Source organism: Chinchilla lanigera, unplaced genomic scaffold, assembly GCF_000276665.1.
Source record: "Chinchilla lanigera isolate Chin_1 unplaced genomic scaffold, ChiLan1.0 scaffold00049, whole genome shotgun sequence".
In the NCBI taxonomy this organism is placed as follows: domain Eukaryota; kingdom Metazoa; phylum Chordata; class Mammalia; order Rodentia; family Chinchillidae; genus Chinchilla; species Chinchilla lanigera.
The window spans coordinates 11,204,198-11,219,419 of record NW_004955450.1 but is presented as its reverse complement, the minus strand read 5'-3'; the positions used below and the strand labels follow the sequence as shown (position 1 = coordinate 11,219,419).

Below are 15,222 nucleotides of genomic sequence, written 5' to 3'. Positions count from 1 at the left end.
TTGGCTTTTGCTTTTCTTTTCTTGGCTTTTTGTTCATTTATTTGGGGGCTTTTTGTTTGTTTGGGGTCTTGGGGAAGCTTTTGAGTGGGTGGGGTCATTTTGTAAAGATATAAAATGTCTCAAAGTTTGTAGACTTTAGAAATTGTGGGGCATGTTCTTTTTCTTTTTTTTTTTTTTTTTTTTTTGGTATTGGCAATCAAACTCAGGACCTTGTGCTTGCTAGGCAGGTGCTTGTGCCACTGAACTATATCCCCAGCTCCCTTCCTCAATGTTTTTATATTGACTATATGCTGAAATATTTTAGATATACAGTACTGGGTTAAATAAAATGTTATTAAAATTAGTTTTACCTATTTCTTTTTAATGTGGCTACTATAAAATTTAAAACTACATTCATTTTCTCCTGTCTCTCTATGATACAACAGATTCAACTCAGGGGACTTGTGCGCGCTACACAAGTGCTCTGCCACTGAGCTCCAGCCACATTTCTTTAAGTTTTGAGAGAGTCTTGATGAATGTTTCCCTAGGCCTTGATTCCATCCTTCTCCTGTTTCAGCCTCCCAAGTAGCTGGGATTACAGGCACACACCCCTGTGCCTAGCAAGGAATTTATGGATTCTGGGAAATGTTTATCTGGCTCAAATTTAAGATTTTAACAGATGATGCCGCATTACTCGCCAAAATAGGTATAATTCATATTCAATAAGTGGGTGCATAAATTTTTGCCAGTATGACAGGTAAAACCAACATATGTATTTTTAATCACTAGGTTTTATTTTTATCAGTTATATCAGTTAAAAATTGTATATTTCTACAAAGACTGTTAGGAAAATCAGTACTTTCTTTTCCCCACTTTACCATTTCCCCTCTTTTATAGATGATTCCTTTGCTTTTTTTTGTGATTTCTGATCTTTTAACATGCAACTTTATTTTTCATGTTTAGGCACATCTTTACAATGATATCTTTTTCCATCCTTCTACTACAGTTCATATAGTATACCATGGTTATCTTTCCTTTTGTGTACAATTTTTCAAATTACCAACTGTCTTTAAGGTTTCTTTTTTTATCTGCTTATATATTAATTGCAAACCACTAATCTATTCAAAACCTGTGATTTATTTATTGCAGTGCTAGAGATTAGAACCCAATGAGCTACACCCCCCCCAGTTCTAGTCATTTCTATCATTTTATTATGTTCTGAATTTCCAAGAGCTCTTTTTTTTACAACGAAGTTCTTTAAAAACAGACACACTAGTACTGTTGCTTGTTTGCTTTGGTCTCCTTCTTAGTAAGGGCGCTCCTCGGAAGTCCGATAGTCATTGATTATCTGCACGCTTTATTTATTTATTTATTTATTTGGTTTTCTTCTGGTACCCGGAATCGAACTCACGACCTCACGCTTGCCAGGCAGGTGCTGTGCCGCTGAGCTAAATCCCCTGCCCCTATCTGCGCGCTTTAAAATGGGGGACTACACACGAGTTGGCAGCGTGACAAGGGAGCAGGGGTTTGACACCTGTGGACTGCACTGTGGGGTGACGCTGCTTTGTCGTTTCAGGGGCGAGACCCTGCTGTCAGCGTCCTAAGATGTTTTCTTGGGGGCTGAGCACATATCCCGGAGCTTGCTCTTTCACTCTCTTGCCTGGGAGGGAGAGACCTGGTTACTGGCTCTGTGAAATACTGAGCGGGGAGAACAGGCGGTCAGCAGGCCTCACTCACTCCCCCTTTCCACACAGGACCTTGCTTCGAATGGTGCTCGGTAGCTCCTTGACCACAGACCTTCTCTTTTGCCCTCTCCAGAAAATACATCTTTCATCTTTGCTAGACAGGGATCTATCACTTCTTAAACGGACTTTTGACTAATTTCCCTATTTGAGTAGAGGGTCCTCTGCCTCTGGCTATAGTGGCTTTCTTCACGACAGCCCACCCTGCTTCCTCCAGTGTGTACTGTTTTGCGTCTGTTTTTTGAGACAGGGTCTCACCGTGTAGTTCAGATTGGCTTGAACTCATCATGTACCCCAGGCTGGCCTCAAACTCACAGTGATCTTCCTGCCTCAGCCTCCCAAGTGCTGAGATTACAGGCGTGCGCCACCATGCCCAGCTCCAGGGTGTTCTCTTTTATCTTGCTTTTTCCTCTTTACTTGCCCCAAGCTTATTCTGCAGAGCCAGTTTCTCCCTCATGCTTCTCTTTTACTTTTTCAAATACATATTGCCGCTGCTTTGAGCGGGGGAGGAGGGGCAAATCCTGGGCACAAATCCCCAGGATTCAATTTTTTTGGGGACTCCTAAGTCATTTGATAAATGCCCATCCACCTTCAACTTCTAACACTTTTGTCCCTCTTGCCTTCTCTTCTGTTTTTACCATTCTTAAAAAGACTCATCCCTAGAAATAGATTCCATCACCACTCTTTCAGGAGGGGGTGAAAATGGATCTATGTGCTCAACCCATCATTTTCACCTACATATTCCTACAATGTCTTTACAGGGTCAAAGTATCTCCTAACATCCTGTGAGCAACAAGGAGAATGACTCCATGTAAAAGCATACAAGACACAGTTCTACACCCATAGGGTAAACTCGCGTGCCTCAGCTCGGAGTGTCATAAGCAGTATGAGAGAAACATTCAGGTTAAGATTTTAAAAGTCACATATAAGAAAAGTTAAAAAGATACAAGATGCTCTTGATACTGAACAGAGAAGGAAGACAGTAAGTGAGGCCAAATGAAGCTACAAATAATTTTCTAAGACTGTGTTCATTCTAGGGAGAAAAAAAGAAAATAGCCCAACTTTTGGGCACCCTCTCAGGAACAAGAGAATTACACCTATCAGCAATGTGCAAAAGCACATATCATCCAGCATGAGCTATATATATGTAGTCCGCTTGTCCAGAAAGTACTTATTTTGTGTTTCAGGTCATGACAGTTCCACCTTGACACTAACACACTTCTACCTTGATGGCTTTTTGTAGTTTAACATGAATGGATCAAGTAGGACAGGGCAAACACAGTATCAGAAATCATCAAGGATGTTTTTTAGAACATGACAAGAAGTGATTATCTTAACAAGTGTTTGTATCAAAGTCTAGCTACGTAGGAAACCAGCACACTGATCGTCATGGAAGATCATGGAAGAAGCTCACGCTTGCTGTCAGCGTTCACCTGAAAGGAACCCAAGTCTCAGAGCTAGCCAACATCCTACCCGCTAAGCTGGGAAGCCAGGAAAAGGCAGTAAGGGCAGTGAGTACCTGCACTGATCCCCCATGGCGGTCTGCAGCCAAGTGAGACGTCAGGTACGAGGTACTGGTCTGCCGGCTGGGCTGGATTTCCCACTCTCCTCGGCGCTCTGATGATGCAGTCTGCTCAGGCATTAGGAAGCATGAGAGCAAGACATGGAAGGAAAGGTGAAGCAATAGCAAGCAATAACAAACTCAAGCACATTAGTGTCCCGTGAAGTCGTGTTTTTGTTTTAGATTTTTAAACTAACAACCACTGCAAAGCACTGAGAGAAGTTAGCATGGCTACATTCATTTCAGCCTAATGGGCCGACTTCCGATTCCACAGCACACCATCCTGAAAACAGTAACGGTGGGGAGAGGGGCAGTAAATCAACCCAAGGCTGGAATAGCCTTTCAGCTTCCACATTAGTAAAATTTCAGTAGCCATTCAGCAGATCAAATGCAGAATGTGAAGACTGTTGAACAAAGGAAGAATGTCTAACGAATCATTTCATTCATAAAAGATTTTCTCAAATAGACAGTAGTCAATAAATAAAATTCCCGCATTACAAATCAAGACAATATGCACTACTCTCAACTTGAGTGTCCATGAGAGCTATTAAGATAAAGGGAACTGCAGCAGTGGCTGGGATATGCTTTCTTATCTAAAAGAATGAACAAAGTATCCTTTTAAATGCAGGTTCATATGAGAAGGATGAAAAAAGATGGGTAGGTCAAAATAGGCTCAACTGTTCTCTGGTTCTTCTAGCTACCAGCCTCTAGCATAGAATTAGAAAGTTTACTAACTGACAAGACTACTATAAATTACTTTCTTCTAGAAAACAAAAGGCAGATCTTTCCTCAGCAGAGGGAAGCCACCTTAACGAACAAGCTCTTTGCTCTTCTGCTTTCACCTTCGCAGTCATCCAGGCTCTCTTCATTCTTTTAGATTTCATACTGCTCTGACCTTGCTCTTAGATAACTTTTATTCTGCAGAATCTATTCAGGTGCCTCCTGCCCTGAGCCCTATGGCTGAGCTGTTAACATCGTGATGCTCAGCTGTGAAGGTCCTAAGCCTCAACAGATGAAAAGAAGTAGGTGGAGAGGCCGCAATGAGGGATTAGTAAATCAAATCTTAATTGCTGCTCATGTAAAGAGCAGCAGGGGTTGGGAAGTGATACTGCTGCTCAGCATGAAAACTAGTAAGGATCCTGTAAATCTTAGAATAAATGTTGTATTATATAAAAATGAAAAGCACGGAAAAGGAATGATTGGAGGCTCTACGTTCCCTCTCCTTCTCCAGCACTGCGCTGACAAAAGAGTTGCTTAAAGCTCACCGACAAGTCATCCACCAAGCACCTCCCATACACCAGCTGCTACTTACTCACTATTCTTAAAAGGCATATGGGTAACAGCACTTTTAGGATCCTGGCCATGTTTTCTCTGGTGTTCCTTAGGGAATGAGCAAATTCAATAGGGAGGCAGCTGCTTTCACTTTGCTATATAATCTTCAGAAAGAGGGCTTTCATTTCATACTGCTAGTTACATTAGAATCAAAACTACCCCAAGTCTGCCCCTTCTCTATTATTTCTACCAACAGATGTTACGATACTTCATTTCCCAAAATAAGACCACAGTGTATAACAAAATCACTCTACCTTAGAAGCTTCTTGGCATTGTCTGTATCCTCAGAACACTTATTCTCATTTTTTCTGATTACTAGAGATCTGTTCTAGTACTAGAAAAAATATCTGTAACTAATACCTATTAGTGAGAGCTTTTTCAGTATTCTCTGGAACTTTTTAATATTTTCTAATATTCAAACACAGTATTTATGCTCCTACACTATTGTACAATACTGCCAAAATTTGTTCTCCAAATGCTTAAAAAACATCCAGACATCTACAAGCCATTTAGTGTTTCTGAGTTCTACAATACATACTCGATGCAATTACTTCTTGTATGAATGTTCTGTTTTAGCATTTTTTCAACTATTTTTCAGGTACCTATTGGCCATTTCTTCTTTACAGAAGTGTCTATTCACTTGTTATCCATATTTTGACCGTGTCTTTTATTTTGGGAGCTCTACTTTTTAAAAGTTCTTTACATATTCCAGATCAGTGGTGGCGAACCTATGGCACCCATGCTGTGGTAGGCTGTTTTTATTGTTGAAAGCTCTAAAAGGTTTGCCATCACTGTTTTACATATTAGATTCTCTAAGCAGTAGCTGACAAAAATTTCTTCCCATTCTATAGGTTGTCTCTTCACTCTGTTGGTTGTTTCTTTGCTGTGCAGAAGTGTTTTATTTTTATTTTATTTTATTTTATTTTTCCGGTACCAGGAACCGAAGCCACGACCTTGCGCTTGCCAGGCAGGCACTGTGCCGCTGAGCTAAATCCCCAGCCCCATGAAGATCAGATCCTTTTTTTTTTTTTTTTCCAGTACCGGGAATCAAACTCACGATCTTGCTCTTGCCAGGCAGGCGCTGTGCCGCTGAGCTAAATCCCCAGCCCTAAATAATTTTCATTACAAATGTTTTTTTTTTTTGTACTGGGAATTGAACTCATGACCTTGAGCTTGCCAGGCAGGTGCTTTTGCAGCTGAGCTATATCCCCAGCCCTCCAGAAGTGTTTTAATTTGATATAATCCTATGTGTTGATTCTTGGTATTATTTCTTTTGCAATTGGGGATCTGTTCAGAAAGCCCTTGGCTATGCCTATGTCTTCAAGAGTTTTACCTATTTTATCTTCCAGCAGGTTAAATGTTTTTGTTTTAATACTTAGATCTTTGACCCATTCTTATTTTAGTTTAGCCACTGAAAGCAACCCAGTAAGTGACAGAGGGAAGCCTGGGGGTTGTCGTTGTACTACTCTGGTGACAGGTATGGGTCTGTTTTTTTTCCTTTTTTGGTACCAGGAATCAAACTCAGGGCCTCACACTTGCCAGCCAGGCACTGCACTGCTGAGCTACATCCCTAACCCGAAATATGTGTCCAGATCTCCACATATGGATAGCCAATTTTCCCAGCATCATTTATTAAAGAGGCTATCTTTCATCCAGCTTAGGTTTTTGGCCCGTTTGTCAAAGATAAGATGGCTGAATATGCCTAGGGCTATTCCACTGATCCATATGTCTGCTTTTGAGCCAATATTATGCTATTTCTATCACTGTAGCTTTGTAATATAACTGGAAGTCTTGGATTGTAATGCCTCCTGCTTTGCTCTTATTGTCCAGGACTGCTTTTGTACCTTTGTTGAGACAGAAAAATTTAGAACAACTCAAAATGTGTGTTCATATATATTCACTTTATGTGTGTATGTGAGTGAGTATGGTGCTTGGGATTGAACCCAGGATCTTATGCATGGTAAGCAGGTGCTTTATGAATAAGCTACATCATCATTCCTTGCATGCTTTTTATTTTGGGGGCTTCTGAGAGAGGCTTTTGCTATGTAGTTCAGGCTGGCCTTGAACTCACAGGACAATCCTCCTGGCTCAGACTCTATAGTGCTGGGATTACAGGTGTGCATCACCATGCCCAGCTGATTTTTGTTTCAATGAGAACAACAATGCATATTTCAAAGGCCTAAAAGTCACATCCCATCTCCTTCCTCAAAGCAAGATACTGTTTATCTTTTAACGACAGAAAAGGAATACTAACCTCCACATTCCTTCCTAAATGCTTCCACTGTGACGAAGGAGAGATACCCTACACTATACTGTTGCCCTCCAATCCCTTTTATAGCCACTGGCAGCAACCAAACAAGCGACAGAGGAGAGTCTGGGGGTTGCTGTTTTTTTCTAGAATTTAAGGACTCGGACTGCTCCTGAGTGGATGATGTAGTAAAAGGGCCATCTGCCAGTTTTAAAAAGCAGCTGAGTGGTTAGAAGATGGATGAAACCAAGGCTGTTGACAGCCGCACACCCTGCTAGTGTAAGTCCCTCTGAAACACATTTCAGGTGGCGCTACGTACACAGGGGTTACACTGACGCCTGGTCAGCACAGCAGCTCACTGGACTAAAAAAGACAGTGGAGAGCGTTCTCACTCATGAGCATACATTTGTCTAAAAGGCAACCAAGAGGCCAATGGCTACAGGAGTCATTCAGCAAGGTTAATTTCTCTGCATGACTTGAAAGGCAGAGGTCCACAGGGAGTACCGAAGTCTCCAAAGGCAGGAGCAAGAATCCCAGCAGTGGTACCTCCTTGGGAGAGCTCTGTAACATCTCCTGTTGTGACTGTATCATCTGCATGGAAACGGCCTGGTTTACTGTGCAGTAGGTGACTGTGGAAACAATAAAGCAGCAATCCAGCACGAAGCAAATAAAAGGCAAAAATGACAAAAATCACCGAGGAAAAAGTATAGATTGGCGAAAACTATCACCTGTGCCTACAGCAGAGCAAACAAATCACCCCTCGCAGTCACCTGGCAGAAATTAACAGTCATTAACAAGAAAGGGTGGGAAACACTGTCTGAAAACATCTCAGCAATAGCCCCATCTGTGCTTAAAAATTATTTAAATTCTTATCGCAGACATGCTGTTCTTCAGCAAAAGGAAGGCAAACACCTTTTTCTTATAACAAGTCGTCAAATCCTATTCTTCATATAAAGATGATTTTGAATTTACACTTACAAAGAACTTTATCCATTCCACTTTTTTGTTTTTGTTTGTTTGTTTTCCGGTACAAATGGAACTCACGACCTCGTGCTTGCCAGGCAGGTGCCGTGCCGCTGAGCTAAATCCCCAGCCCCTCCATTTTACTTTTGGCTGACAAAATATTTTAAAAGTTGCCATCTTAAAAAAAAAGGTTCCTTGAGGCTGGGGGTTTAGCTCAGAGGCACAGTGCCTGCCTGGCAAGGGCAAGGTTGTGAGTTTGATTCCCGGTACGGGGGTTGGGGGTGGGGGAGGTTCATTTTGATGTGAGAAACTGAAAGTGTAAACAGGAACCAAATGTATGATGGATTATTGATTGGGAAATGGGAAGAAAACGTTCAAAGGAGAAAGAGAACAAGGGAGGAGGATGGGAGAAAGGAAGGAAGGGACAGGAAATAAAAATAGAAGGAAAGAAAGCTTTTGTTAAGTAAAGAGGAGTTAGAGAGTTGGAAGGGAGGGGAATGGGAGAAAAAGAAGTAACATATATTATGTACAGATACAAACTCCCTATGACAAATGTTATCATTAAGTACATGTAAAATGTACCAGTAAAATAAAAAGTTAAAAAAAAAAGTTCTTGGAATTGGGTGCAGTTATGCATGTCTGTAGTTCCAGTAGTCTGGGAGGCTGAGGCAGGAGGATCACAAATTTGAGGCCAGCCTGGGAAATGAGAGATGCTGTCTCAAAATAGAAAGGGGATAGTGATGTAGCTCATTGAGAAGACCTTGGGTTCAGTCCCCGGTACTGTAAATACTATGGCAACAGAAACACTGAAATGACAGCCAGGATTTGGAAGCAGATTTATTTTACGTTGACAGGCACTATCAGGGAATCTATTATCCCTCAAAATGTCAGGCCTCTTTATGGGGTCTGCAAGCGAGACGCAGAGTACTTGGTTATCTTTGATTGGTTCTTACACTATGCCTCATATTGCATCATGACCAGCTATGTATCAGTGACCAGCTGTTTCTAAGAAACAGAAGTAACAGGGAATGTAACAGGAACCGTTACCTGGGCAACTAAGAGAAACTGACATATACTGGCTGGGGGGGGGGTTGCATTTTCTGCCACCAAACCAAACCAACAAAACGTTTTGGCTTCTCATGTCAGTCATCTTAGCCTTATTAACTGTAATATAATAAGAACAGAAATTGAACAGTTCCAAAAAGTTAGCACAGAATACCCTAGATTACATTCTATTTTGTTTTGCTTTTTGTTTTCTGAGACAGAGTCTCACTATGTAGTTCAGGCTGGCCCTGAACTCACATATGTAGCCTAGGCTATCCTCAAATTCATGGCAATCCTCCTGTCTCAGTCTCCGGAGTGCTGGGATTACAGGTCTGTGCTACCATGCCCAGCTTACATTCTATTTTAACCTCCATCTGTGATAAAATGGATAAAAACATGTATTTCCTCTTTTCTGATGTGGTGGGGTAAGAAGGCAAGAAAGAACAGGGCAGTAAGAATGGTAAAGTAAACACCAAGGAATTTTGGGACATAGATCAGAACCTGACAAATATAGAAAAAAGAGCTGACAAGTTATGGACATGTGTACTTTAACAAAACTAAAGCTTCCATGTATTAAGCTTGTGAAATAAACAATACAACCAATTTTCTTGTGCTAAAGAGACATCATTATGTGCAACTTCCTATACACTGCAAACTTAATCCTAAGTGAAGGCTGTTTAAAAATCACTGACAAAACCTGGAAGAGATTATTTCCAGGCTCAATACTACGTAGGCCCACAGAGTCAGAAGCACCAATTCTGTGACACTCTTAGGCAGAAATAAATCACAGGAACCATTCTAGAAGTTTGCAACTTGAGCTGGGCATGGGCCTGTGTCTGCAGTCCCCACTCCTGGGGAAGCTGACCTGGGAAGATTGCTTGGACTCAAGGTGCACGGTCAGCTCGGGCAACTCTGAGACTCCCAATTAAAAAAAAGCTTGTAACTCTCTACTCAAATTCTACCTTTTTCTTACTCAAAATATTCAAGACACACGCCTGGACAATGATGATTAGGTAAGATTACTGCAGAATCCATCACCAAGTCTCTGCATACAGGAGATGGCTCAGAACAGGGGTGTCTGCTGAAATAAAGAATAATGAAGAATGTGCACAGCAGGAGAAAACTTGCGCTAGGCACTAGGGAATTAAGAGCCGAGGTGACAGACCAGAACAAGATGATTTTTCAGTTTGGCACTTGGTTTACTGCTCCTCTCAGATTTAAGGTGCCAGAAACATGGAGGAATGGCTCTATCCTGCACTGAGTGCTGGACGGAGGGCAGCCACGCCATGCACGCGTGTGTGCCATGTCCTGCGGCACACAGAGGCAGCATTTTAGGAAACTAAAACAAGTAGTAAGAGGAGGCAACTTGTCTCTGGATAAACTCTGTACCCTCAACTAGCAAATCCTGAGCCTCAGTGAAAACTGAGGAGTACTCTATAAAAAGCAGGGAACCACGTGTGGTGGCATGTGCCTATAATCCAAGCAGTCACTTATAACTGCAGCAGTCGGGAGGCTGAGGCAGGAGGATCACTGCAAGTTTGAGGTCAGCCTGGGCTACATAGAAAGTTTAAGGTCAGTCTGAACTACATAGCAAGACCCTGTCTCCAAAAAGAAAAAGGGAATGGAGAATTAATCAACTTTTTTTTTTTTTTTTTTTTAAGTCTACTGGATCTTTACAAAAAAAGATACTCATTTTGTGAAGTTCTCTGATTAACACTGGCTAATTAGCAATCTGGCCTACTCTCTCTTGCAAAAAGCTATGCTCATAACAAGCTTTATTCAGTATGTATGACAGTGCCAAAGCACAAGACATTTTTCCAAGGCTATATATTCCTTAAAATCCATTCCCTTGGAGTCTAGACACAAATAAATTTGCACCACTCTTTTTATTGGAGGCATATCTTCAAATCTCAGTATGACTAGACTCTTAAATTTTGTTTATTTCTATGTGTTACGAAGCCATTGTGTTTAAATATGGTTCCTTCAAGGATAAAGGAATTCGCTTTACTGATCTTGATTCACACACTCCTTGTCAAATTGGGGCATTTGCAAGGGAACAGTTCACCTAGTGGAAAATTACACAGAATAATATTTCCTTGAATATTCACTGCATGTATGAAAAGAAGTGATATTTAGGAGTCAGTATAGGGGTAGAATACTATGTGGTATATTTAATAGCTCTTAATGGTCAGTATGACTCTAATCCTCCGAACGGGATCTGTTCTTTACAACTTTCTAGATTAACAGACTTTCTTCCTTTTGTGCCCAAAGAAAACACACTAAATACAAAGGGTCATGGGAGAAAAAATAAACTATCAAAGTGCTGAGCCACAGTAGTCTATGTTTGTGCAGCATTTATGTCGGTAAGGATGCTAAAAACCTGGGATGTAAAGCTCTGAACAAGCGGCAAGACTGTTATGCACGTACATCCTCACAGGCGCAATGTTCTGTATTCAGTGTGTCCAATAAGCACTTTGAATAAAACCTCTGACAGTACAATATGCTGTCTTCTAATATCACATCTGTGCGAATCAGCAAGACTTACTTCCTTATTGATTTGATCACAGAATGCAAGATGAGTTTTGCCAGGTAGAGCTATTAAAATTTCTGTGCCCTCCTGCAGGACAGAAATGCAGTGTTTTTCATTTTTGCTTTAAATGAGGATCATGGCCAGATTCATTACGTTTGGGACCAGGAAAAAACAAATATGGCTTAAAGTGATGGGAAACACCCACCCAATTAGGATCTTTCTGACTGAATGTAGTTTTTAGAAATATTTATTCTATCCAAACTCATGATTTAACTATATTTCTCCTGTTGAGGTAAAGTTAATATTCAAACAAGTTATTCTTAAGCATCTAGTATTAGTTTTTAAATTTTTTTTATAATTTTTTTTCAGTCCCAGAAACTTCCCACTGAGCTACACCTGCAGCGCTTTTTCAATTTTGTGACAGGGTCTTGCTAAGACACTAAATGGCCTAGCCTGAGCTTGCACTTGCAGGCCTCTTACTCAGCTTTCCATAGTGCTGAGATTATAGGCTTGCACCTGGCTCAGGGGTAGGCTTTTTTTTTTTTCTTTTCTTTTCTTTCAGTACTGGGGATACAATGCCTCATAAATGCTAGGCAAGCACTCTACTACTAGTTATGGGCTTAGCTCTTTTCCAAGTGGGAGATAGTCTCCAAACTAGAGCTAGAACTTCTGATCCCAAGCAGCTGAGGTTCAGGCCCGGCTGGCAGCTGAGATGTTTTTACATCCCTCCACTTGAGCAGAACACCCAGTTCTACTCTGGACGCCAAACACAGGTAGAATGGCTCCTGGTGGAAGTGGAGAACAAGTCGGAAAGTTAACTAAATCTACATGAGAAACACATCTGATTCCAGCCACATCCTTCATTTGGTAGATTCATTTATTTGTTCATTTAAACAATTATCAGGGCCTGGTCCAGAGACTGACTTACGTTTTAGGGATAAAAAGCAGCGAGCAAAACAAAAACACCTGCTCTTACAAGGCTTAAATGTGAGAAAGTAAAGGCCCCACATAAATTAATGTCCTATGATTAAAGTCTTAGTACAAGCCAACAGCGGGGCAGAAGCTCCTCTCCTACCTCTCCGCCCTCTAGGGATGGGACTAAGCCCCAGGCTCCCTCCCCTTTCACTGCTGACAGGCCGATGCACTCAAGAAAAGGAGGCTCTTCAGGCATCAGCGAGGCGGCTCAGCACTAACTTGCAAGCACCTCTCTAGTTCTCTGTGGAGCGGTCCTCTGCCTGCCAGACCTCTTCAGATACAATACACTGACAGTGCTGGGCGTGGTGGGCCAAGCCTGTAATCACAGTACTCAGGAGGCTGAGGCAGGGGGCTTCCATGAGTTCAAAGCCAGCCTGGCCTCCACAGTGAGTTCAAGGCCAGCCTGAACTACATAGCAAGACCGTGTCTAAAAAAATTAAAAACCAAACAAAACACCCCCTAAAAACAAACAAGACCAAAAAAACAACACAGTGAGTGTATTTCAAACTCAGTATGCTGAGCTGAGGATATAGCTCAGCGGCACAGTGCCTGCCTGGAAAGTGCAAGGTCCTGAGTTCAATTCCTAGTACCAAAAAAAAAAAAAAGAAAGAAAGAAAAAGAAAACGGGAAAAAACATTCAATATGCCTAAATTCAAAACCCAAACAAGTTCCTCCCCTAACTTTCCTATTTCTATTAAAAGTACACCCATTCCCCACCTACTCCTTTTTTTTTGAGACAAGCTATAGTTTGGGTAGTCTTGAACTCACAGTATATAGCCCAGGCTGGCCTGGAACTTGGGGAGATCTGCCTGCTTCAGCCTCCCAAGTGCTGGAATTATAGGTATGCATCACCATATACCCAGCCCTAAGGGTCTTAAAGATACAAAACCTGGTATCTCTAGGGCTTGTAAGCCTATAAACTGAGCCTGTGCTTTTCTTTCCACAGACCACCATTCCTAAGGAAGCAACAGAATTAAGTGGGCAGATTCTCCCTAAAATTCAAACACATGAAAACTGTTGCATTCTAAGCTACTCCACCAAATGGTAGCCTGACAACAGCAGGAATACATATCCTAGATCACCCAGTTGGAAGAGACGCCCTAAAAATCACATAAAAACTCCTAAGCCATACTGTACCCTGATTATAACCTGCCCTCTCATGAGGTCCTGCACTCCTTTCTATTATACTTCCTAAATTCTGCTTGGTAAACCTTTCCATGCATTTTCTTAAGTGTATTTTTATTAGAAAGTAATAAAACTTTTTTATAGAGCCAGATGTGGTGATGCATGCCTTTAATTCCAGCATTTGGGGGCTGAGGCAGGAGGGTTACTGAAAATTTGAGGACAGCCTGGGCTGTATAAGTGAGTTCAAGGCCAACCTGAACTATATAGAGAGACTCTCTCAAAAAACCAAAATAAAGTTTTAAAAAACACTTTATTATATTTTGGAAGATTATTACTCACAATACTACCACTTTGAAACATTTTATATTTTGATTTCTTCATACACAAAGATTAAACCTTTTCAAGTTTCTGTAAGTTTTCCTGTATTTTTAGGAGCTACATAATATTCTGACTAAATGTTTTACAACTCACTTTAGTGTAACTGTTATGGTTGATACATTGTGTCAACTTGGGGAGTCTAGAGGTTTGGCTAAGTGACTCAGCAAGAAGCCAGAGTGCTTACTTTGTATACATCCGGAGCCTATGGAAGAGGAGGGCATGGAGATTATGTGAGAGCTACACGCCCCTTAGGTGGGGGCAGCCTGTTTACAATGTAAGGGAGGGAAGGAGGCTGCTTGCCGCCATTCCTCCCTTTTGCTCTGGCTGTTTGCTGTTCCGCTGCCATTCCCCCCTTTGCTCTTGTTGCTTTGCTATCTTCTGCCTCAGAGCCAGCCAAGTAAGGACTGAAACCTCCACACACTGCAAGCTAAATAAACCTTTCCCTCCTTAATTTTGGGCATTGGGTATTTTGTCTCAGCAAGGAGAGAAAAGTAACTAAGACAGTAACCTCATTTATTCAATAAAGTATTTGAGGAGGATCCATAGCTAATCCCTTATAAAGGAGTAAGTGGATCACTTCTAAACATTTGTTCTGACAGTGTAACAATTTTACGGACATAACCTATATTTTAGGGTGTTTCTTCTTTTTCTTTTTTGTTTTTTGAGGCAGGATCTCCCTATGTAGCCCAGGGTAGTCTTGTACTCATAGTGATCCTCCTGCCTCAGCCTCCCAAGTGCTGAAACTACAGGTGTGTACCATCACGCCCAGCTAGGGTGCTTCATTACGATGGACTCCAAGAAGTAAGATATTCAAAATGATAGTAACTTTATTAAATTATTTTCTAGAGAATCTGTACCAATTTGCAAATGCAAAAGCAATGTATAAGAGTGTCAATTTAACTTTGTCTTCACCTGCACTGGCCCTTTAAGAAGAGATTGTTCTCTTTCATTGTCAAATCAGAGTCAGTCATCCTAAGTCTTAGCCAACTCTATTTTTGTGGGGTGGTGGCGCTGGTGAGCGAACCCTGGGTCCTGGGCTAGGCAAGTGCTCTACCACTGAGCTACAGCCCAGCCCCTTCAGAAAGACAGAAAGACAGACAGACAGATCCTCCGACACACAACTTTCCTTGCTTTACACATATCCCTGACTCATCAAATCACACATTTTGCCACACATACACTTACTGGCGAGATCTGTTTCTGTGGATGTACTTCATTATACATATGCATGTGTGTATACTTCTATACGCTATTCTTTTTCTTTTTGACACAGGGTCTACCTAGTGCAGGCTGGCACTGAATTTGCAGCAATTCTCCCGCCTCTGCCTTCTGAGTGCTGGGATTA

General features: G+C 41.5%; 1 protein-coding gene across 1 annotated transcript in view; it reads right to left on the bottom strand.

Moving 5' to 3' along the window:
• Positions 1-15,222, bottom strand: part of Csnk1g1 (casein kinase 1, gamma 1) — a gene marked incomplete in the record, with an annotated part of 150,627 nt that overhangs the window by 19,808 nt on the left and 115,597 nt on the right. Inside the window, 1 exon segment of the mRNA XM_013518865.1 lies at positions 3,241-3,351. Within this exon segment, the coding sequence (XP_013374319.1) occupies positions 3,241-3,351 (111 nt within the window).